Below are 23,134 nucleotides of genomic sequence, written 5' to 3'. Positions count from 1 at the left end.
CGAGAACACTACTAATAATAACTAATAGTAATATTCTATATAGTTAATTATACACGTAAATATATTGATCTAGAATTAGATCTAGACCTAGAATTCTAGATCTAGTCTAGGTCGTCTAGACTAGGTCCATATTTTCAATTTAATAAACCATTTCATTTGATTTAATTGTCATTGTAAATTAGCTTTCAATTTAGATTTAGTCATAAATTAGGCATTGTAAACCTTAAACTAGATTTAGACTAGACCCCTTTAAAAACTAAAATCAACAACAGTCATCATGAAATTGCTCTGGCTATTTATCCTAATAATTACTAAATACACACTAGCTGAACACAGAACCAGATCTACCTTAGTCAACACTAAACTTAAAAAGGAAACAACAGTCATAATCAATCATCACACTTTAGATCAAAGCAACTTAAAAAATAACCTAACATACACATCCATAACACTAAAGAAGATTACCCATCACAAATGGAAGTTCTCAATCAGACACACCAGAAATAAATACCTATCACTGTTAATATTAATAGCAGGGGATGTAGAGTCAAATCCAGGGCCTAGATCTAAAGATAGATGCAACATCTGCAAAAAAGTATGCACCATGAAACAGAAAGCCATTCAATGTGACACCTGCGATGAATGGTACCATGCATCATGTCTCCATATGAATACACCTGTGTATTATGCCTTAGGCAACAAAGATGCATCATGGCACTGTGTACCATGTGGGTTACCTCAGTTTACATCAGGACTGTTTGATTCCTTTGATGCAGACACTTCTAACCCATACAACATCCTAAACACCATCCCAAACCAAACTCACCAACCACTAGCCAGATCCACTCCTGTTAAACCTAAATCTACTAAAATTAATACAACAGCCTCACTAAACAAACCTACTAAAGAAGTAACACCAAAATACCTTAAAACCTTAGTAATAAATTTTCAAAGCATTAGGAACAAAACAGCAGACTTAGAAATTTTATTAGAATGTGAGAAACCAGACATAATTGCAGGCACAGAAACTTGGCTACATCCTGAAATTTATAATGCAGAAATTTTCAATAGTAATTATGAAATTTTTAGAAAAGATAGGGCTGATAATCATGGAGGAGTTCTTTTAGCAATAAAAAACACTCTTATAGCAGAAGAAATTACCTTACCTAACTCAAAAAATATAGAATCAACATTTTGTAAAATTAATACCACCTCAACATCCCTAATAATAGGCAGCATTTACAGACCACCAAATTCTAGTTTAGAATACATGCAGGAACTATGTAATCAGATTACTACACTTAAAGAGACAAATAAAAATGCAGTTTTTTGGATTATGGGTGATTTCAACCTACCTGATATAAATTGGAAAACACTAACCATAGATAAACACCAAAACCTTAAGGACATAAATGAGCTTTTCATAGAAACTTTACACAACCTAAGTTTAGATCAAATCATTAAAAAGCCAACTAGATTAAACAACACATTAGATCTCTTCTTAACCAACAGACCTGGACTAGTAGTTGATTATAATATTATCCCTGGTCTATCAGACCATGAGATCATAAAAATACACAGTCAGATAAAAGCAGTAGCCAATACAAAACCCAAAAGAAAAATCTTACTCTGGAATAAATGTAACCTAACACAACTACACCAAGCTGCATTAAACTTTCAACAAACATTCTTATTAGAAAAAGACATTAACCAACCAGTCGATGACCTCTGGAATTTCATTAAAAACCATCTTAAAAGCATTATAGAAAATCATATACCAACTAAATACACAAATCATATACCAACTAAATACACATCAAACAAAATAAATAAATGCTGGTTTAATAATAGACTAAAGAAGCTTTGTAAACAGAAGGAAAACCTATATAGAAAATTTAAAGAAACTAATGCAGAAAGAGTTTACAAAAAGTATATAAAAATTAAACACTTAACCCAAAAAGTAAGCAGACAGCTGCAGAGTGAATACATAAACAATGTAATATCTAAAGATAACAACAAAAACCTATGGTCATACATTAAGTCTAAGAAAATGGAAACAACAGGCGTAGCGCCATTAAAAGATGAACATAACATAATACATAATGATAATGAAACAAAAGCAAACATTCTAAACAAATACTTTGCATCAGCATTCTCAGCCCCAGGAGACAAAGACATATTACTGAATTTGAACCAAGTAGACAACATAGAAGATATAGTAGTACAAGAAAATGGAATTCAAAAACTATTAGCCAACACCAAACCAAATAAAGCTTCTGGACCTGATGGTATTCCAGCTAGATTACTCAAAGAACTAAGTAATGAGCTAGCCCCAGTGTTCAAAATACTCTTTCAGGCTTCACTTAACCAGGGCAGAGTACCAAAGGACTGGAAAGAAGCTAATGTCACCCCCCTATTTAAAAAAGGAGATCTGACCCAGGAAACTACAGACCAGTATCACTTACCAGCATCACATGTAAAATCCTAGAACACATAATATGTAGCAACATCATAAACCACTTAGACAAACATAATGTCCTCACACCATACCAACATGGCTTTAGGAAATATAGATCATGTGAAACACAACTAATAGGACTAATTGATGATTTTTCAAAAGGTTTAGATAATAGTGAACAAATAGATGCTATCTTACTAGATTTTTCTAAAGCTTTTGACAAAATTCACCACCATAGTTTGCTTAAAAAATTAAAATATTTCGGCATTAATGGTCCACTGCATCAGTGGATTAAAGACTTTCTGATAGGGAGAGAACAAACTGTAATAATAAATGGTTCTAAATCAACACCGATAACAGTAAACTCAGGTGTACCTCAAGGAACAGTCTTGGGTCCACTACTATTTTTAATTTACATAAATGATTTACCAAATTGCATTACTTCAGGAACAAAAGTCAGATTATTTGCAGACGATTGCATAATATATAGAACAATAAAAACAACACAAGACACAGATATTTTACAAAGAGAATTAGATGAATTAAAGAAATAGGAATCAAATTGGAGCATGTCTTTCCACCCAGAAAAATGTCAGTTGTTAAGAGTAACAAAAAAACTAAAACAAATTAATTCCACTTATCTTATTCATGGCAAACCAGTAACACAGACTAAAAACGCAAAATACCTAGGTGTTATAATAAATGAAAAACTGTCATGGAATCCACATATTGATGAAACTACAAAAAAATCAAACAAAGCATTAGGATTTATTAAAAGAAATTTCTATAAATCAAATAAGAACATAAAACTAAAATGTTATTTAACCTTGGTTAGGCCAATAATAGAATATGCATCCTCTGTTTGGGACCCCTCAACTCAAGAAAACATTAAGAAACTAGAACAGACACAAAATAGAGCAGTGCGATTCATAACAAACGAATATTCACATTTGACTAGAGTAACACCTTTAGTAAAATCACTAAATTTAGAAAGCCTTCAGGACAGAAGGCTCAAAAGTAAAGTAGCAATAATACATAAAACACTGAACCATAATCTTCAAATACAAAAACAAAATTTAATAAAATACTCTGAAAGACACAAAGATAAAGGCACATTCCTCGTCCCATATGCTAGGACAAATTTGTACAAATACTCCTTCTTCCCTAGTGCTATTAGAGCATGGAATGGGTTGCCTGAGCTAGCCAGGAAAACCAGTGAATTGGCAGAATTTAAGTCATTGGTTAATATGCATGACTAAATGCATGACGCGTAGGACGTAATCATCTTCTTTTTTGAAGTAACGTCTGTATTATATAAGATAAGATAACATCAGTACCATTTCAAAATTTCATTTCAAAACAATTGAAGTTTCAAGTCAGTTATAAAGTTACAATATAGCACATTCTAAATGACTGATTTGAATGAACTGCAAAAAAAAACAACAACAGAAGAACAAATTATTATTCTCCATTAAAAAAAAAATATATATTTCATATACAAGAGAAGAATATACTCATGCTGAAAGGTACAAATTGAAGGATGCAATTTTATTATAGCTTATTTTCTTGTACTAGGATGTAATTTCATAATTATTGGGTTCTGGAAAAAAAAATATGTACTATGAATTTCTATTTTTGCTAAGAGTAATTCATGTTTCTTTATTTTGTTTGTGAATAAGCTGTATGCAGTCCATGACTCAGCAGCCAGTTATTTGTAGAGAATTTTTTTAACAAAGTGCAGCAAAAATTAGAACACTATAGTACACTTTTCCTAATAGAACTTTAAATTTTTTTTAATGTAAATGACATCTTGATCCAAATAAGTCATAATTAGTATTTGAGATCAAACACAATGGTTAAAAATTTTCACCAAAGTTAAAAACAATGCAGGTAGTGACATCATTTCAACATGTCCATGTGGAACTAAAGCCAAGTCATTCTTAAAAATGAAACTCAAAAACTTGACCAACACTAACCCTGTCACTTTTGCCCATCTTCTGATAGCAGGCTATGACATCTTCCCACAATTCCAGTTTCTCAAAAACACTGAGAGCATCTCCCAGACAGCCAAGTGAGAGTAGCAATGATGCTAATTCTCCCTGAAATTAGTTTTTCAAAATATTTATAGAATCTAAGATTTTAAGAAAAACAATTTGTCAAAAAAAGAAAATGAATACAAAATATAACTTTTAAATCCCAACAAAGAATATTTTTTAAACCATAATCTTCTTTTAAATTTAACAATAATTTTCAGTCATAATAATAATAAATAAGTAAATTTGTTTTAGTGATTACAAAATACTGAATGTGAGATGATGTGAAGAGATTAAGTGACATATTTTTTTTACACTTTTATTTTTATTGATCTTTTTTTAATAATATATTTTAGCATATTTCAGACCCTTGCTTGTTAATTTAGACACAGAAAGACTTTTTTTTTTTAAAAGTGTACTTACTTGAATTTTCCAAATCGCTGGGACTTGACAAGCATAAAATAAAGGGATACGATGCCATATATCAGGTTTTGTGTTAGGTGTTGTAGAAATCTTGACAAGCTCCTAAGAAAATACTTAATAAGAATTTAACTTTGCAAAACTAAAAAGTTAAAAAAAAAGCAACAAAATTAGTTGTTTTTTTTTAAATTTAATTCTCAATGCTGAAAATGCAAGAATTTTTTTTTTTTATAGAAGCACTGAATTTGTGAAATAATTAAAAATGAGACCCAGGAGAAACTAAAACTACCTCAAGTTGCATCATAGACCTTTCAACTCTTCTTCTGCTATCTCGCTCTAGCCTTGACCTCAAGTTCAATGCCATCAAGGATATGTTCCAATTGTTTGTTTGACTTAAAATAAACTATGACAATATGGTATTAAAAAAAAAATAATTTATAAGATGACCTCTTACTAGAAGAAGAACAGAACAAAAAATTGTAGAAACTTACAGCAAGATATGTCAGCACTTCTTCATCTGTAAGACGATCTTGTGCACAGCTGCGCCTGTAACTTTCCCTGTTTGTAGGATATAATAATGATGTGATTGAGGAAGTGTGCAGTAGGTACAGGACTCTATGCAGAAAAAGATTTAGTAGAGTGTCCAAAATGAATAAGGCTAAAGGTCCTTTAGAACCTTGAAAAAGATTTCTTCAAGTGGCTTGGAATGAGAGTGTGGCTCTTCACCAATCCCTCTGAAATAAAGTCCCAATCCAATAGAGCTGCCAAATATTAGTGGGAGTGCCACCATCACAAGTGTGCAATTTCCATGAGGAATGGTGTGGTAGAATAATAATAATAATAATAATAATAATCTTTATTGTCCGTAAGGAAATTTGTCTTACAATTTGTGCATTACACCAAACAAAAAACATTATAACTATAAGAAACCAAAATGTACATTCACACCAGACTCACTCATAATTTACATGTGACAAAGTTTATACCAGATTGTTCTTATTTAATGATTTGATTGCCAGGGGAACAAAAGAGTGTTTGTGTCTGTTTGTCTTTGCTATCGGTGTCTTGTATCTCATTTGTGATGGTAAAATCACAAAATCCTGACACAAAGGGTGATTCTTTATTTCGAGGATCTTGTTAGCTTTTTTATAGATGTTTGTCTCAAACAACTGCCCAAATGGGGTTTGTTTTTTGCCAATGATTAACCAATTTTTCTAAACATTTAGACACAATGGAAGTAAGTGAAACAGGTCTATAGTCATTCATTTCCTTCGGTTTGGAAACCTTTGGCACAGGTACAATTATAGATGACTTCCACACAGGTGGTATCTCATGGTTTAGTAATGAAGTAGAAAAAATATCTTGGAAAGGTTCAGCAAGTTGTTCAGCACATTCTTTTAAGATTCACCCTTTTATTCCATCAGGCCCACCAGCTTTCATTGGGTTGACGTTTTTGAAAATGTTACAAACTTGCTCTTTAGTAATCGCTAATTCTAAACAGTTGTTAACATTGACTTCCTCAAGGGCTTTGAGTCTTAGATAATTAAAATTTTTTGCATCGAAGCGACAATAGAAATCATTTAACTCGTTGGCCAATGTTTTTTTGTCTCTTGTAGCAAGATTATTTTTAATTTTGACTTGTGCTCCTGCCATTTTGTTCATGATGCCCCATGCCTGTCTCATGTCACTTGTATTAATTGAGTCTTCCAGCTTGGTGCGGTAGTTTCTCCTCCCTTCCTCAAGAACGACGTTGAGATTTCGTTGAGCAATTTTCCTTGTCTGTCCATCGCCACTCATAAATGCTCTTTTCTTTTTGATTATTTCCTGTATCTTGATGCTCTTAGTACTGACACACATGTTTTTACAGAATTTGATGTAATTTGTCACTGTGTCGACCCATTCTTCCAGATTTGAAGTGGTCTCCTTAAACAAATTCCAGTCAGTGCAGTCTAGACATCCCTGTAGTTTGAGAATATTGTCTTGAGTCCATTCTTGTACGTTTTTTTGAATGATTTTTCCTTCTTTAAGTTTCGTACGGTAAGTAGGCAGCAGTTGTACTGTTTTGTGGTCCAATGATCCTAGTGGTGGCTTTTCGCGAGATGTGAATGCTCCTTTGATGTTACAGTAACATAAGTCCAGAGTTCTGTTCTCTCTTGTCGGACATGAGATGTGTTGATAGAAGGTGGGTAGGTCAACCTTCAAGGTGCATTTATTAAAATCACCCAGTATAACTACTGGTGAGTCCGATGACCTTGTCTGAAACTCATGCACTACGTCAGCGATGATTGCAGCTGCAACTTCCGTTTTGGCTGTAGGCGGAACATAAACCAGGACTATGTAAATAACACCAAAGTCTCGTGGCAAATAAAAAGGTCTCAATGAGAGTGCCAATAGTTCTAGATCCGGACAGCACATTCTCTTTTTAACCGTGTAGTTGGTACAGTATTTGAGGTTGATGTACAATGTACACACAAAACCCCCCACCTTTCTTCTTCTTAGACTCAGCCGTTCTGTCAGATCTCACGCAAGAGAAACCATCAATAGCAATCAGGTTGTCGTTGTCATCCTCCTCTAACCATGTCTCAGTAAAAGCCAATAGACAACTTTCCCTAAATACGTGGTCGTAGCATACATGGGCACATATCTCCTCCACTTTACTTCTTATTGAGCGGACGTTAGCTAGAATAATCGTAGGAAGTGGTGGGCGAAAGCCTCTTCTTCTCAGTCTTTGCTGTAGTCCTGCTTTTTTCCCTCTTTTCCTTGTACTAACAGAGGAAGGGTAGAAACAATTTATATGTGCATAACACCAGTGGTAGAGGCTTCCTCTCTGAACGAAGTCCGAGGAGTTGATCTTTACTATAATGAATAGATCTAGTACTAGATCGGCCGCCATCTTGGGTCGCCATTTTTCTTCTTTTATTTCTAACCAAATAACCAAAGTAGAACAGATCTAGATCTAGTAAAACGTTTAATGTAAATACTAATTGTGGAGCCCACTTTGAAAACAGAAGTCTTCCTCTGCATAACTAATTACAAAAGAACATTCAATATACATCCAGCAAAGAAATAATAATGAATAATGAAAGCACAAATTGGATGTCGCCACAGTGCAGCGCCATTTTGAAAAAAAAAAAAAAAAAAAAATGGACAGGGATGTGCAAGTTTTTTTCTCTATTCACCTATCCATTTCCTCTAATGAACATTTCCAAAAGGTACCACAATAAGTATTCACCTCTATGCCTTAAATACTTAAGCTAGTCTTATAAGTGTTGGTAAGGATATGCTTATTTAAAAACAAAACAAAAAATAAAAAAAAAAGCAACAACATTTAATCATATCTTTTAAATAAATTAAACAAAGTAGAAAGCAGCTAAATATTATGAGCATTCCTGCTAGATATAATTATTTTGTTAATTTAAAAAAAACTCACAAATGAGTGACGCTGTATAATTAAAATACCCTTTAAGCCTGAGTATCTTGAGTTAAGATGGGAATGAATGCTTGGATTTATAATCATCATGGAGAAGGCAAATCATAATTTACTTAAAACTATTGCTAATGACTAAGAATGGTGGCAGATACAATGACCAACTTTCATTATTTGTCCCAACAAAAGTCAAGGTATTCATTAGATTTTCATTAGACCTTTAGAACTTCAAACTTAAAAAATACTTTGGTAAAAAATAAATACAATAAATGGAAAAAAATGGTTTCATTCAAAAAGACTTAATCAATCAATGTATTAATGTATTCAATAAAAGACAACTAAAAAGCTATTATAACCCATTGCAAGACATTGCTTCATTTTGTCTAAATTGCATGTTTCAAGCTGAACTTTGACAGTATATGATGAAAATATTAATGAATAAAGACAAATTAGACTAAGTATTGGTGCCAATTCTACAGGAAGAAACTTACATAAGACCAAGAACTAATGCCAGTTCTATGGGAGACAGCTTTGGAGACTCCACCGCATCTTCATCTATGAACTTAATATCATTTAAAACTGTGTCATCATCAAGTGGAAGATTCTAAAAAAAAAAGCCATTAGAAAGTTTATAAATTACTAATTATAGAAAATTTCAATCATAGTGGGTAGAAAGTATCTAGGGAGTTATATAAAATATTAGTTTTAATAGAAATAAAAGTGTAATAATCTATATCATAGCCTACAATACATTATTTATTGTATATACAAACTCAATAGAAAAAGTTGAGAGAAATGTATGAAACTAGATGACAATGTTCAAGTATTTATATTAGATCTAGGAGGCAAGTGATGCAAATTTAGTCTCTGGTCCACTGATTTAATGGGACATATGGCTAGCACAACAACCAACTCTCTTTGATTTCTCATACTATCAGCCACTGATAAGAATCTCAAAATCCTGAATTATAAATCCAAGCATTCATTCCCATCTTAACAAAAGATACTCAGCAGCTAAGCCTTTCACTCCTCTGACTACCATATTGCCATTCAAGTTGACTACTAGATATTAAAACTGTCATATTCTAATTATTACCTTTGGCAAGTCACAAATGTTGGTACTCAATGTCTCATTCCAGTCATTGACTTCTTTCCTTTCCACCCTCAGAACCAACTGAGCTTTGGCATCCTCTTGATAGCGTGTACGTCTGCCCATGGCTCCTAAATAATGACAAATTATGACTTCTATTATGAGCTTGTGTTAGGGAAACACTGGTACTAAACACCGAAACAAGTAATAAACACACACAAAAAAATATTTTGAGCAAATCAGGACTCTAGTACATCTTTTGAAAGATGGGACATAGTGGCATAAAGCTTGATCACCAAATCAAGTCTTGGGTTTGAATTTTGGTAAAGGGCTAGAATTTTAACATTTGACTACTCATCTTTGAAGAGTGACTATGATTGAAAACTGCAAAAATGTAAGATTATCTGTCAATGTTCTATCCAAATCTCACTTTTCTTAACTGTAAACACAAGGGAAAGAAAAAACATCATCTACCCACTGCCTTCAAGGCTCAAAGATAAACATTAAGTAAACATCATCTACCCACTGACTTCAAGGCTCAAAGATAAACATTAAGTAAACATCATCTACCCACTGCCTTCAAGGCTCAAAGATAAACATTAAGTAAACATCATCTACCCACTGCCTTCAAGGCTCAAAGATAAACATTAAGTAAACATCATCTACCCACTGCCTTCAAGGCTCAAAGATAAACATTAAGTAAACATCATCTACCCACTGACTTCAAGGCTCAAAGATAAACATTAAGTAAACATCATCTACCCACTGACTTCAAGGCTCAAAGATAAACATTAAGTAAACATCATCTGCTCACTGCCTTCAAGGCTCAAAGATAAATATTAAGTAAACATCATCTGCTCACTGCCTTCAAGGCTCAAAGATAAACATTAAGTAAACATCATCTACCCACTGCCTTCAAGGCTCAAAGATAAACATTAAGTAAACATCATCTACCCACTGCCTTCAAGGCTCAAAGATAAACATTAAGTAAACATCATCTGCTCACTGCCTTCAAGGCTCAAAGATAAACATTAAGTAAACATCATCTACCCACTGCCTTCAAGGCTCAAAGATAAACATTAAGTAAACATCATCTACCCACTGCCTTCAAGACTCAAAGATAAACATTAAGTAAACATCATCTACCCACTGCCTTCAAGGCTCAAAGATAAATATTAAGTAAACATCATCTACCCACTGCCTTCAAGGCTCAAAGATAAACATTAAGTAAACATCATCTACCCACTGCCTTCAAGGCTCAAAGATAAACATTAAGTAAACATCATCTACCCACTGCCTTCAAGACTCAAAGATAAACATTAAGTAAACATCATCTACCCACTGCCTTCAAGGCTCAAAGATAAATATTAAGTAAACATCATCTACCCACTGCCTTCAAGGCTCAAAGATAAATATTAAGTAAACATCATCTGTTCACTGCCTTCAAGGCTCAAAGATAAATATTAAGTAAACATCATCTGCTTACTGCCTTCAAGGCTCAAAGATAAACATTAAGTAAACATCATCTACCCACTGACTTCAAGGCTCAAAGATAAACATTAAGTAAACATCATCTACCCACTGCTTTCAAGGCTCAAAGATAAACATTAAGTAAACATCATCTACCCACTGACTTCAAGGCTCAAAGATAAACATTAAGTAAACATCATCTACCCACTGACTTCAAGGCTCAAAGATAAATATTAAGTAAACATCATCTGCTCACTGCCTTCAAGGCTCAAAGATAAACATTAAGTAAACATCATCTGCTCACTGCCTTCAAGGCTCAAAGATAAATATTAAGTAAACATCATCTGCTCACTGCCTTCAAGGCTCAAAGATAAACATTAAGTAAACATCATCTACCCACTGACTTCAAGGCTCAAAGATAAACATTAAGTAAACATCATCTACCCACTGCTTTCAAGGCTCAAAGATAAACATTAAGTAAACATCATCTACCCACTTTCTTCAAGGCTCAAAGATAAACATTAAGTAAACATCATCTACCCACTGACTTCAAGGCTCAAAGATAAACATTAAGTAAACATCATCTACCCACTGACTTCAAGGCTCAAAGATAAATATTAAGTAAACATCATCTGCTCACTGCCTTCAAGGCTCAAAGATAAACATTAAGTAAACATCATCTACCCACTGACTTCAAGGCTCAAAGATAAACATTAAGTAAACATCATCTACCCACTGCTTTCAAGGCTCAAAGATAAACATTAAGTAAACATCATCTACCCACTTCCTTCAAGGCTCAAAGATAAACATTAAGTAAACATCATCTACCCACTGACTTCAAGGCTCAAAGATAAACATTAAGTAAACATCATCTACCCACTGACTTCAAGGCTCAAAGATAAATATTAAGTAAACATCATCTGCTCACTGCCTTCAAGGTTCAAAGATAAACATTAAGTAAACATCATCTACCCACTTCCTTCAAGGCTCAAAGATAAATATTAAGTAAACATCATCTGCTCACTGCCTTCAAGGCTCAAAGATAAACATTAAGTAAACATCATCTACCCACTTCCTTCAAGGCTCAAAGATAAATATTAAGTTAACATCATCTGCTCACTGCCTTCAAGGCTCAAAGATAAACATTAAGTAAACATCATCTACCCACTGCCTTCAAGGCTCAAAGATAAATATTAAGTAAACATCATCTGCTCACTGCCTTCAAGGCTCAAAGATAAATATTAAGTAAACATCATCTGCTCACTGACTTCAAGGCTCAAAGATAAATATTAAGTAAACATCATCTACCCACTGACTTCAAGGCTCAAAGATAAATATTAACTAAACATCATCTGTTCACTTCCTTCAAGGCTCAAAGATAAACATTAAGTAAACATCATCTACCCACTGACTTCAAGGTTCAAAGATAAACATTAAGTAAACATCATCTACCCACTGACTTCAAGGCTCAAAGATAAATATTAAGTAAACATCATCTGCTCATTGCCTTCAAGGCTCAAAGATAAACATTAAGTAAACATCATCTACCCACTGACTTCAAGGCTCAAAGATAAATATTAAGTAAACATCGTCTGCTCACTGCCTTCAAGGCTCAAAGATAAACATTAAGTAAACATCATCTACCCACTGCCTTCAAGGCTCAAAGATAAATATTAAGTAAACATCATCTGCTCACTGCCTTCAAGGCTCAAAGATAAATATTAAGTAAACATCATCTGCTCACTGACTTCAAGGCTCAAAGATAAATATTAAGTAAACATCATCTACCCACTGACTTCAAGGCTCAAAGATAAATATTAAGTAAACATCATCTACCCACTGACTTCAAGGCTCAAAGATAAACATTAAGTAAACATCATCTACCCACTGCCTTCAAGGCTCAAAGATAAATATTAAGTAAACATCATCTACCCACTGCCTTCAAGGCTCAAAGATAAATATTAAGTAAACATCATCTACCCACTGACTTCAAGGCTCAAAGATAAACATTAAGTAAACATCATCTGCTCACTGCCTTCAAGGCTCAAAGATAAATATTAACTAAACATCATCTGTTCACTTCCTTCAAGGCTCAAAGATAAATATTAAGTAAACATCATCTGCTCACTGCCTTCAAGGCTCAAAGATAAACATTAAGTAAACATCATCTACCCACTGACTTCAAGGTTCAAAGATAAACATTAAGTAAACATCATCTACCCACTGACTTCAAGGCTCAAAGATAAACATTAAGTAAACATCATCTACCCACTGACTTCAAGGTTCAAAGATAAACATTAAGTAAACATCATCTACCCACTGACTTCAAGGTTCAAAGATAAATATTAAGTAAACATCATCTGTTCACTGCCTTCAAGGCTCAAAGATAAATATTAAGTAAACATCATCTGCTCACTGCCTTCAAGGCTCAAAGATAAACATTAAGTAAACATCATCTGCTCACTTACTTCAAGGCTAAAAGATAAACATTAACTGCATTTTTAAGAGGTAATGAAAGAATAATTATAAGTGATAAATAATGACTATTAAAAACTTGTCAAAAGTTACTACTGCACTTTTTTGTTCACTTCATTATATCATGGAAAAAACAACAAACAAATGGGCATGAATCAAACAAAAACAAAACATAAGCCAACAACTTTTTTTAAATCAACCATTAACACACATAAATGCTCAATGAAGAACTGCTGGTTACACTTGCCTGTTAGGCTCACTTCAAGGGCAGATATTTTCTTGCCAGAAGCAAAATGCTCTGCAGCTTTTCTGTACTCCAGATATGTGTGATGAGCATGACCAGCTTCAATGTGAAACAATAGTTCAATGTCCCTGGAAGAATGATCAACAATAAAAAAAAAATCTTTCGATATGAAGTGGGTTGGAGATATCATTGATTAATTAGCAGAATAAAATTTCAATTAGAAAACAAGAGAGTACGCATAAGGCTTCGAATGGTTCATGTTTGACAGAGAATGTGTAAAAAAAAAAAAAAAAATATCACACAAAATGTTTTGACTACAAAATGATTTCACAACTTACTTGTTAGAATCATCAGTCATTAAAGGTTCTTTTTTAGATACTGTAGATGATATGTTTTAAAAACATGAATACAATGTTTTGATTGTAGAACACAAATAGATCAGCATGGGTAACTAGCATATGTATGGGTATGTATGTCTGTTAAAATTGGCTTTTTAGTTCTCTCAATGTAACTTTATTAAAAGTTTGCACATCTTTAATTGGTATATGACCACTAGCTTCAATGTGAACTCTTTAGTTTTCTGAATGTAATTTTATGTTTAACACAAATAGATCACCAGTCTACACATCTCTAATTGGTATGTGACATTAGTCTGGAGGAGTGAAAGGTAGCAGGTCATTATGCAAACCTCAAAACACCTGCTGTAAAGATATCAATATACTAAAAGTAACTTGTATTACAAAGCAGTGACTCACACTCTTCAAAAATGTCTAGAACAGTTGCTTTTAGTGTTGGAGATCTCTCTGACAATAAACTTTGTTGAATTAGAAGACATCTCGCCAGCCACCAGTCCCAGGTCTGAGGATATAATTTTTTTTTAAGTCAGTTTTTTTTACTATATTTAATGTCATGTTAAAACAATGTTAATATTATATAATGTATTACAACCAGTAAGCTTATAAGGTGGTGTAAATAGAGATTTACATGGCAGTGAAAATATTGGTTTATAGGGCCAGACAATGGTAGTGGTAGTCTACCATCAAAAGATGAAGGACATTTTGGCACTGCAGTAAATAATTAACAAATTTATATGTTCATTTAATTATGCTTTTTTTTCAAAATATACTATGTGTGTTAATGATCTAATTGTGTATTTTGTAGGCATCGAACAGGTTTTTTTCCCAGTAAAAAATTTAGCAGACTAATGACAGTGTGGTTTGTTAGGGAATGTTACATTGCTATATGTATAGTATATTTATATAGATAGAAGTGGGATATTAACCCTTTCCGGTCGAATGTCCCACCCCAGTGGGCCATAATAATTAGGATCGAATTAAAATTGAATATCAAACTTTTTGTCCCCCTTCCTGATTCTTAAATTTTAAATTACTATTTTATACAGGAGAAATGGGTGAAAAGGGGAGGGGGGGGGGGAATCCAACCAGAGACTAAACAAAAGAAAGCATTTCAGAGCTATCGTTCTAAACAGAAAGTCTAAAGACTGCAGTTTTTGCAGTAACAGAAAAACAACTGGCAGTGGGCATCTGAAACTTACAATGTTAGTCAGTTACGTCAGACTGGATTGCACCCTTGTGAGTGCTTCATAAAGTACCATACACAAATAAATTTTCAAAAAATAAAGATTCAGACATCATGTTTAGAAAATTTTTCATTGTTAAAAATAAAATATTACATGAAAATTAACTGGATGTCTGTTTTATCTGATTTTTCTACTTTCTTGTAAAATACTAAGAATCAGCTAGAATTTATTTCAGACCTGGCTGCCAACTCCTCAAAAAATATTAAAGACTGGTAAGGGTTAAGATCCTTCAAAGTTATGATAGGAAGTGGATAAAAGGTAACCAATGGACCAGACAATATAGAGGGACACCAGAGGGGCTTGGAGGTAAGTGATTGAGAAAGAGTGGAAATGCTGGTCACTACTGTGTATGAATGCGTTAGCTTATGATTATACAAATAAATAAATAAATATGGAACATTAACAGAAGTCTTGTTTTTATTGTAATATATCCATTGACAAGCCTGGTGCCTCATTTGAGATAATATATTGATTAAATACGCTGACAGAAATGTAGACTGTGAAATTAAAATAAAAAGGTACTATTAAAAGTTTTTGTGCTTCCTGAGTAATCGTCAGAATTTCTAATGACATAAGTTGAATAAAATTAATATTTTTAGCTTTTCAATTGGCATATAAATATAGCAGTTAATACAAAAAACAACCTAATACAGTGTTCAGTACACAACTCTATAGTTGCCTAGTACCACTAACTAGTAAGACACTATCATTGCTTACTTGAACATGTGTAAACTGGGCTCTACACTCCAGGAGAATGATTCTTGCTATGTACAGAAAAATGATGTGCCTGGTTCTTGGATATACAGTTTCCCCATCTATTGAAAGCCCACTGAAAGCTTCTTTTTCTATTTCCTTAAGAAGAAGCGTGAAGAGAATTAAAGCATACATTTGACTAGATAAACAAACCTTTTCAGATATGACAAAGTGTGAAGAATGAGAGCATGAAATATTGCATTTACCAGAGATTGCTTAAGAAAATGCTCATGGCAGTATTCCAAAGGAGATGTAGATGTTGGTGGTCCCAGAAAGTTATTTTGTATAAACAAATGCAAACAGGATATAGCCAAAATAAGGACCTCAATGTCACTGTAAGAAGAAATGAATTGATTTTGATCATTTTAATTATTTTTTTAATTAAATGTATTTTGTAATTGAATGAAATTTTATTAGCATAAAAAATAAACTATTACCAAATAAAACTATGTTATAAATAACAATTTTAAAACTTGAATTCATAGAAATCAGAATCAGTTAACTTTGAAAATAAATGCAGAATTTAGACAAGGTATTTAAAATATTTTTGAAAATGAAAACAAATATATTTATAATTGATTCACAATAATAAATCTAACGAAGACAATTTTACATAAAAAGCTATAGTTTAAGGGTTAAAAAAAATCTCTCAGAAAACCAAATTTCTTTGACAACAGTAAACAATACTTTTCATTAGTCAAGAAACAATATCTTATAGAACAATCAACTTGTTAAATTAAAAAAAGAAATTGTGATCAAAAAGATTGATCAATTACCCCAAACTGCTAGCCAATCAATTTACAATTTAGTCACAATGTTTGCCTAAAATAAGAATTAAAAATTACTAAGTCTAATGGAAGGAGAAGTAATTAGCTCTGTTTGGAAAACAAGTAGAATGAAAAAAAAAATTCTTTTGAAAAAAACAATCTCTCCTTTATGAAGATGGTGACAGTTCCAAAACAGCAAATATTTGACTCTTAATAACTCATGAATGATACATTAAAACAAAAAGGGAACATTTTTTACCCCACCCCTATTCCACCTCCAAAAAAAAAAAAATCCTGATTAAACATATGTAGAAATGTATATAAAATTCTAATGATAGGCCTATAGAACACGGTGCACAAAATGTTTCTAAGTGTTTATTAAACTTTTTAATGAATAGCCCCTTCTTGCAGAAATACCCAAAGATGTAGTCTATTCAAGATAAAGATTTTGTAGTCCTCTAGCCAAATTTAAAAACTTTTTTTTTTATACCTTGAAATATTATAATAGTCAAACTAGAGTTCTCCCACTGTGGCCAAATAGCTAGTAATTCTTTTCCCAAAGATATACATGACCTTTCTAGAGCTGTTTTCAAGAACTGCATCCACCCACCCACCTAGTGTCCATGAATGTGCAAGCTAAATAGAGGACTTGTAAAAAAAAAAGTTGTTAAATAAAATTAAGAAATTATTACCTTATTTGCTGCTCTTTGTTATGTAACAAATATTCTACATTGCATAAAATTAAACTTTCTAATGAATTCAACAACTGATCCTTATGATTGGTTAACAATATTTGTTTTGAAATACAAGATGACTCTAATATAGTTTCATAAAGGCCTTCATGAAACCATTTGACAATTGCTTCAGTATCTGAAAATGTAGAAACAATCTCTTATTAGGTTCGAAATGATAAGCCTATATGAATTTGACAAGGAAAGTCAAACTAATTTTGAGATAAAAATGTTTGCATGCAAAGTGTTTGCAGGAAACTTCATAATTACATGATTTCAAAATGATTTAAAATGACTAAAAGAGTCAAACATAACACTTAATAACGGAGCGACATGAACATTTCTTTCTACCGTATAATCAACAAACTAGTTGTTGACACATTGTTCATGATTGTGTCTAAATCAATTTCTTGTATAACATCTTTATAGATGCTGTCATACAAAGTGGCCCATTTGGCGACGTCCCCACCAGCCCATTCTGTGCGGCCCACCAGATATTTTCCAGCATGGCAGTATAGCCAGTCCACTCCTAGTACTATGTTTTGTAAAAATAAAATATACAGCCTTAAAGGTGGATGAATCCCTTAGCATGATGTGTTACTCTCTCTAGATATATATATATATAGTCTATGCTTATGGATTCGGGCCCCGCATTTTCATTCTGCCTCTGGGAAGCATTATCTCTTGAGATGTAAAATGCCACAGACAGAAATACCTTAGTAAATGACTCACTAGCACGCTTACAGAATTACTCATCACTCCAGTAACACTCACTCTCATGAAATTATAGTAGGCCTATAGCCTACATAGATAGGCTAGGTCTAGATTAATTTAAAAAAGTGAAAAGAAAAAAAAAATTGCAGCAACAACAAAATTATTTTATTAAAATATAAATAATATATATAGTCTATTGTTTTTTAAAAAATCAATATTTTAACATAATTTTTTATATAAGTTCAAGTTAACCATATAAGTTACCAACACCACTGAAAAGTCATTGGCAACAAATAGGGATGTTGCAATTTTTTTTCCCAAAAAATTAATTTAAGAATCATGTAGATTTGAAAGAGCTTTCTAGTTGAATATAAATTATATATGTATGACTCATGGTTGAAAGAATATAAATTTTTAATGTGTGCTTGTCCGTAACATGGCAACCAATTAGCACTGGCGGCACCAGGGGAGGGGGCGCGATAGGGGCGATCGCCCCCCCCCCAACCCCCTAGTATGTTGGCCGATTTGGTGGGATAAAGATCGGTTTTAATTATATAGATATTTCTTTATCCCACCAAATCGGCCACATACTAGGGGGTTGTTAGCCGATTGGGTGGGGTGGGGGTGGGGGGTGAATACATCTACTGTCCTTTCCACCTAAACCCTTTGAAAGGAGGGGGGGGGGGGGGGCGGTCCTACTTTTATTTAGAAATCATAGTTTGTGAACAAAATTAGTTGAATTCTTAAATAATTTTTATATTATGTCGCTACACTTCTGGCATCTTAGCCGATTTAGTGAGGTGGGGGGGGGGGAGATTGCTTCTACTGCCCTTCATACTCTAGCCCTCTGAGGGGGGGGGGGGGGGGGGGTAGCTGTCCTATTTTTATTTAGAAATCATCTATATAATATAAGGTACATGTTGATGTTTTAACCCATTTGTATATTATGTCGCACACAGACCCTGATCTCAAATTTTATCATTAGTAAATATAAAATGAAAAGGGGTTGAACCAGGTGGGAGGGGCCATACATGCAATTGCCTTCCGCCCATTGGACAAACCAATACTTTTTTCTTTTTGTATTTTAGTTAAGAAATAAAAAAAAAAAAAAAAATATATGTCACTAATATAATTTATATATGCTATAAATTAAATTCTTATAGCGAGTCGCCCCACCCCCTATTCATTAATCCAAGTGCAATCTTTAGTAGAAATTATTTTCAAAAGGTCCTTTTTGAATAGCATGAATAATGAGCTGTACATACCAAGAGAATGCATTTCTGCAGTGAAGAATGCAAGAAAACGCTTTTGGCGTCGGGGCTACGATTACAGACCATCTAGCTGTCAAGAGAAAGGCCTAAACATGGCTGTTATTTTTTTTATTATTATTTTTCGAATATTTTTTTTTTTTTGGTGGCGATCCTCAAAGCCTTAATCTAAATATGTGGGGTATTTTATCTTTTCAAGGAACAAATCAGTTGTATTTGCAATGTAGTAAGGGCCTGTAAATTCATATTAGAATATTTTTCAAGCAAAAAAATTTTCAAAAGGTCCTTTTTGAATATGATTAAATAATGAGTTCTAGATGTTAGGAGAATGCGTTTCTGCAATGAAGAATGCAAGAAAACATTTTTGGCGTTGGGGCTTTGCCCCAGACCCCACTGGGGGAGCTTACAGCACTCCCCGAGACCCTCTAGCTGTCAAGAGAAAAGCCTCAACATGACTGTTTTTAGTTGTTTTTTTTTTTCCGACAAAGGTTGAGAAACACTGCTTTTTTTTTAAATTCTAATATAGATATATGTTTATGCTTAGGGTTAGGGTTTACTGGGCATTAGGGTTAGGGTTTGGGAAAAAATTTTGATAGCTATGACAAAAACAAATCTACTGTTCCAGCTCCATTTCTTTAATTAAGACACATTTAGTCTCGTTGACTCTGAAAAACACAGGTATGACGATGCCACTTTTTCCCTCTAGGATAGTAGGAGGGTAGGTCCAGGGTTAAGGAGATTTCATAGAAAATGTAAGTACCATCTAAATATGACCTATCTAAAATGCTTCTAAATAGGCCCAAAAACACATACATGTCATAGCCTTTGTATAAATAGGGGGTATTGTGCTCAGCTTTTTTGGGGGGTCAACTAGGTAAGCTAGTAAGCTAAAGTATCTATATAGGTAAAACTTTTGTCTAATGGCCTGGTTGTGGCGTCCGTTATAAACAGAGAAGGAAGCAATTGAGAAAGGGAAAAGTAACACTGACCTGTCTTGAGTTGGTTTAAAAAGAAAATGATATAAAAATAAAATAAAAAATAATAACATTTAAAAAAATACAATAAATATGAAGAGTTCGTTTGCGCACTCAGCGTGTTCACTAAGTTACAACGCGGGGAATGGAGTTCGTAAATGTTAGCGCTTAATCTCATTGACTTAACACTCTTTGACATTATATTTTTAGTGACTATGCATAGCGCAACAAAACAACATATTTATTTTTACTGACAAATGTCAATGGATAACAAGTTTAAAGATTCTATGTTCGCAGCTTTTTCATAAGACTAACCATTACGGAGCTATACAAATTAAAAACGTAAAAATTGCATTGGCAGGGCTTTTGTTAACCTACATAGACGGAAATGACTAGATATATTGTCACTAAATGTACATTTATTAAATGTAATCTATTTAAAATTATTTTTTGTTAATTTTCAGCTTTCCAGTACAAGACACTATAAATCTAACCTTCACCTTCATGACTCATGAAAGACATAATAATTGATTACTCATCACTGATCACTCATTTTGTGACTTATGATGACTTATCACAGAGATCAGATAAATTTATGATTTAGATCTACATAAACTACATTATGTATAATATGTATATATATATATATATATAGAGAGAGAGAGAGATTATTATTAGATCTAGATTATTCAGATCAGCACTCTCCCCTATATAATACAGATCTATATTCTAATATACAGACATTACTAATTAGTAATTGGTCTAGAGTCTAGATCTAGAGTAGTTTATGCTATTCAAACACCAATGGCCAAAAATTCAAAGTTTGACAGCGCATTATTTGATAATGGTTTGACATAGAAAATAAAATGAAGTATCAAAATCTTCTTTAGTTTAAGGAGAATAAGGATGACTACTTATTATTGTCTTATATTTGTACCCCTAACCTATATTTGTTATTATATTTAAAGTCAAAGAGGCCATCTGTTTTTATTTAATTCAAACAAATTTTGTCACACATTATTTGATTCCAAACACCAAAATGTATTTCAAACAGTCTCTATATTTTGGCCTCAATAAACTCAGATTTTAATTCTATATTCATATTTATATACTAAATTTTAAGATCCCCAGGCATAGCCCCTCACATGAAATAATTAAGATGTTTTCAAATTATGCAAAAATACGAACACAAAAATAAAAATATGAACACACTAATTCTACCAAAATTAGGTCACATGGATAGTGACTTCTACACCGACTTTTAGACTTATTTTATGTTTGCATGATTAGATGTGTGTTGAATGTTTGTGTTTTTTGTTTATTCATTTAATAAATTTCTAATACAGATGATCTTTTGTAGTATAGTACCTGTACAGGCTAGGATGGCTTATCTTGCCTAAATAGCTGAATCCTCTATATTTTCTCTCTATAAATCTAGATCTATCTAGAACAACTAGTAGGTCTAGATCTAGGCATTTAACTTCATTCAATGTATCAAGCTCACTCCTAACATTTGCCCAATTATTCTCTATAAAAAAACAACAGATTCTATTAAATTTATTTTTTGTGTATAAAATCAAACAACTTGGCTTATCAATGAATAAAAAAATGAGCTCCCAGAATAAATATTGCGGGCTCATTAGCATCTATATCTATAGACTTAGCCAACCAAAAAATTATAGTCTTAACCATAGGAAGAGGTAAAGTCATCCTGTTTAACATAGAAAAAAACAACCTGACTTACAACTTACAGCATGCTAGTTTCATATTAAATATCAAAATGAAGATGTAATGACCACAAAAACATAAGACAGCGAGTTGTACGGATTAATCATTCATGTAATGTCCAGAATAAATAAACTACTCTAGAATCCATCTATAGATATAGAGACTATTTTCTAGATCTAGAAAATAGCATTGATCACTAGAATCTAGATTTAATAAAGAACTACCCTGTACAATACTACACAAGTATTACAATAATTACAATTACATGTGTGTGATGTACCGAATGTAATGATCATTAATCATTTAATGTCTATGATGTAATTAATCAATTACATTAATGTAAATTTGTAAATGTAACTTGTAAGTCTTGTAACTCTTATCTGTTACCTTCACATTTTGATATTGTAACTTTGTTACATCTTATTATTCTTTTTATTACTTTTATAGATCTATCTATCATCTACTATAGACATAGTTATAGTATTAGAATTTAGATCTATAGTATACATTTTAATTTTAAAACATCATTATCAATAATTATCATCATTGTAGTCCTATGTCCATGAGGATGGCTGCCTGGTCGTGCGGTTTGCACGCTGGACTGTCTTTTGGATTTATCGCTGGTCCCGGGTTCAAACCCTGCCCGCTCCCATCCCCCCTCGTCTGCGGGAGGTTTGGACTAGGAAGTAAACTATCTTTAACTCTGAAGGAACATCCGAAACATGTAAAACAATCATTTACAAATAATTTACATGATTATAATCATATTCATGTGATCATGATCATGTATAAAAAACTATAATCTTAAGTTAAGTCTTAAGACTTAACTTAATTCTTAAATGAACAGTTAAAATAATAACGTAAATTCTTAAATCTATAATCTACTCTACTTTATTTAGGGTAGATTCTATTTACTAGACACTACAGATTTACAGATAGTACACTGTACAGTACTACTTACTTACTACTACTAGATCTAGTA

At 32.8% G+C, this 23,134-nt stretch overlaps 1 protein-coding gene across 1 annotated transcript in view; it reads right to left on the bottom strand.

Moving 5' to 3' along the window:
* The window catches only part of LOC106056961 (tetratricopeptide repeat protein 27-like), a 31,567-nt gene that overhangs the window by 8,151 nt on the left and 282 nt on the right, over nt 1-23,134 (bottom strand). The window contains exons 2-13 of the mRNA XM_056024801.1: nt 17,430-17,607; nt 16,177-16,303; nt 15,935-16,069; nt 14,373-14,475; nt 13,956-13,995; nt 13,621-13,745; nt 9,435-9,559; nt 8,830-8,942; nt 5,403-5,469; nt 5,201-5,314; nt 4,915-5,016; nt 4,435-4,557 (exon numbers count right to left, since the gene is read on the bottom strand). Coding sequence (XP_055880776.1) covers nt 4,435-4,557; nt 4,915-5,016; nt 5,201-5,314; nt 5,403-5,469; nt 8,830-8,942; nt 9,435-9,559; nt 13,621-13,745; nt 13,956-13,995; nt 14,373-14,475; nt 15,935-16,069; nt 16,177-16,303; nt 17,430-17,607 — 1,352 coding nt within the window. The remainder of the gene's footprint in view (nt 1-4,434; nt 4,558-4,914; nt 5,017-5,200; nt 5,315-5,402; nt 5,470-8,829; nt 8,943-9,434; nt 9,560-13,620; nt 13,746-13,955; nt 13,996-14,372; nt 14,476-15,934; nt 16,070-16,176; nt 16,304-17,429; nt 17,608-23,134) is intronic.

Source organism: Biomphalaria glabrata, chromosome 3 (assembly GCF_947242115.1).
Source record: "Biomphalaria glabrata chromosome 3, xgBioGlab47.1, whole genome shotgun sequence".
In the NCBI taxonomy this organism is placed as follows: Eukaryota; Metazoa; Mollusca; class Gastropoda; family Planorbidae; genus Biomphalaria; species Biomphalaria glabrata.
The sequence above is the reverse complement of the archived record's forward strand: the minus strand, read 5'-3'. Positions and strand labels throughout refer to the sequence as shown.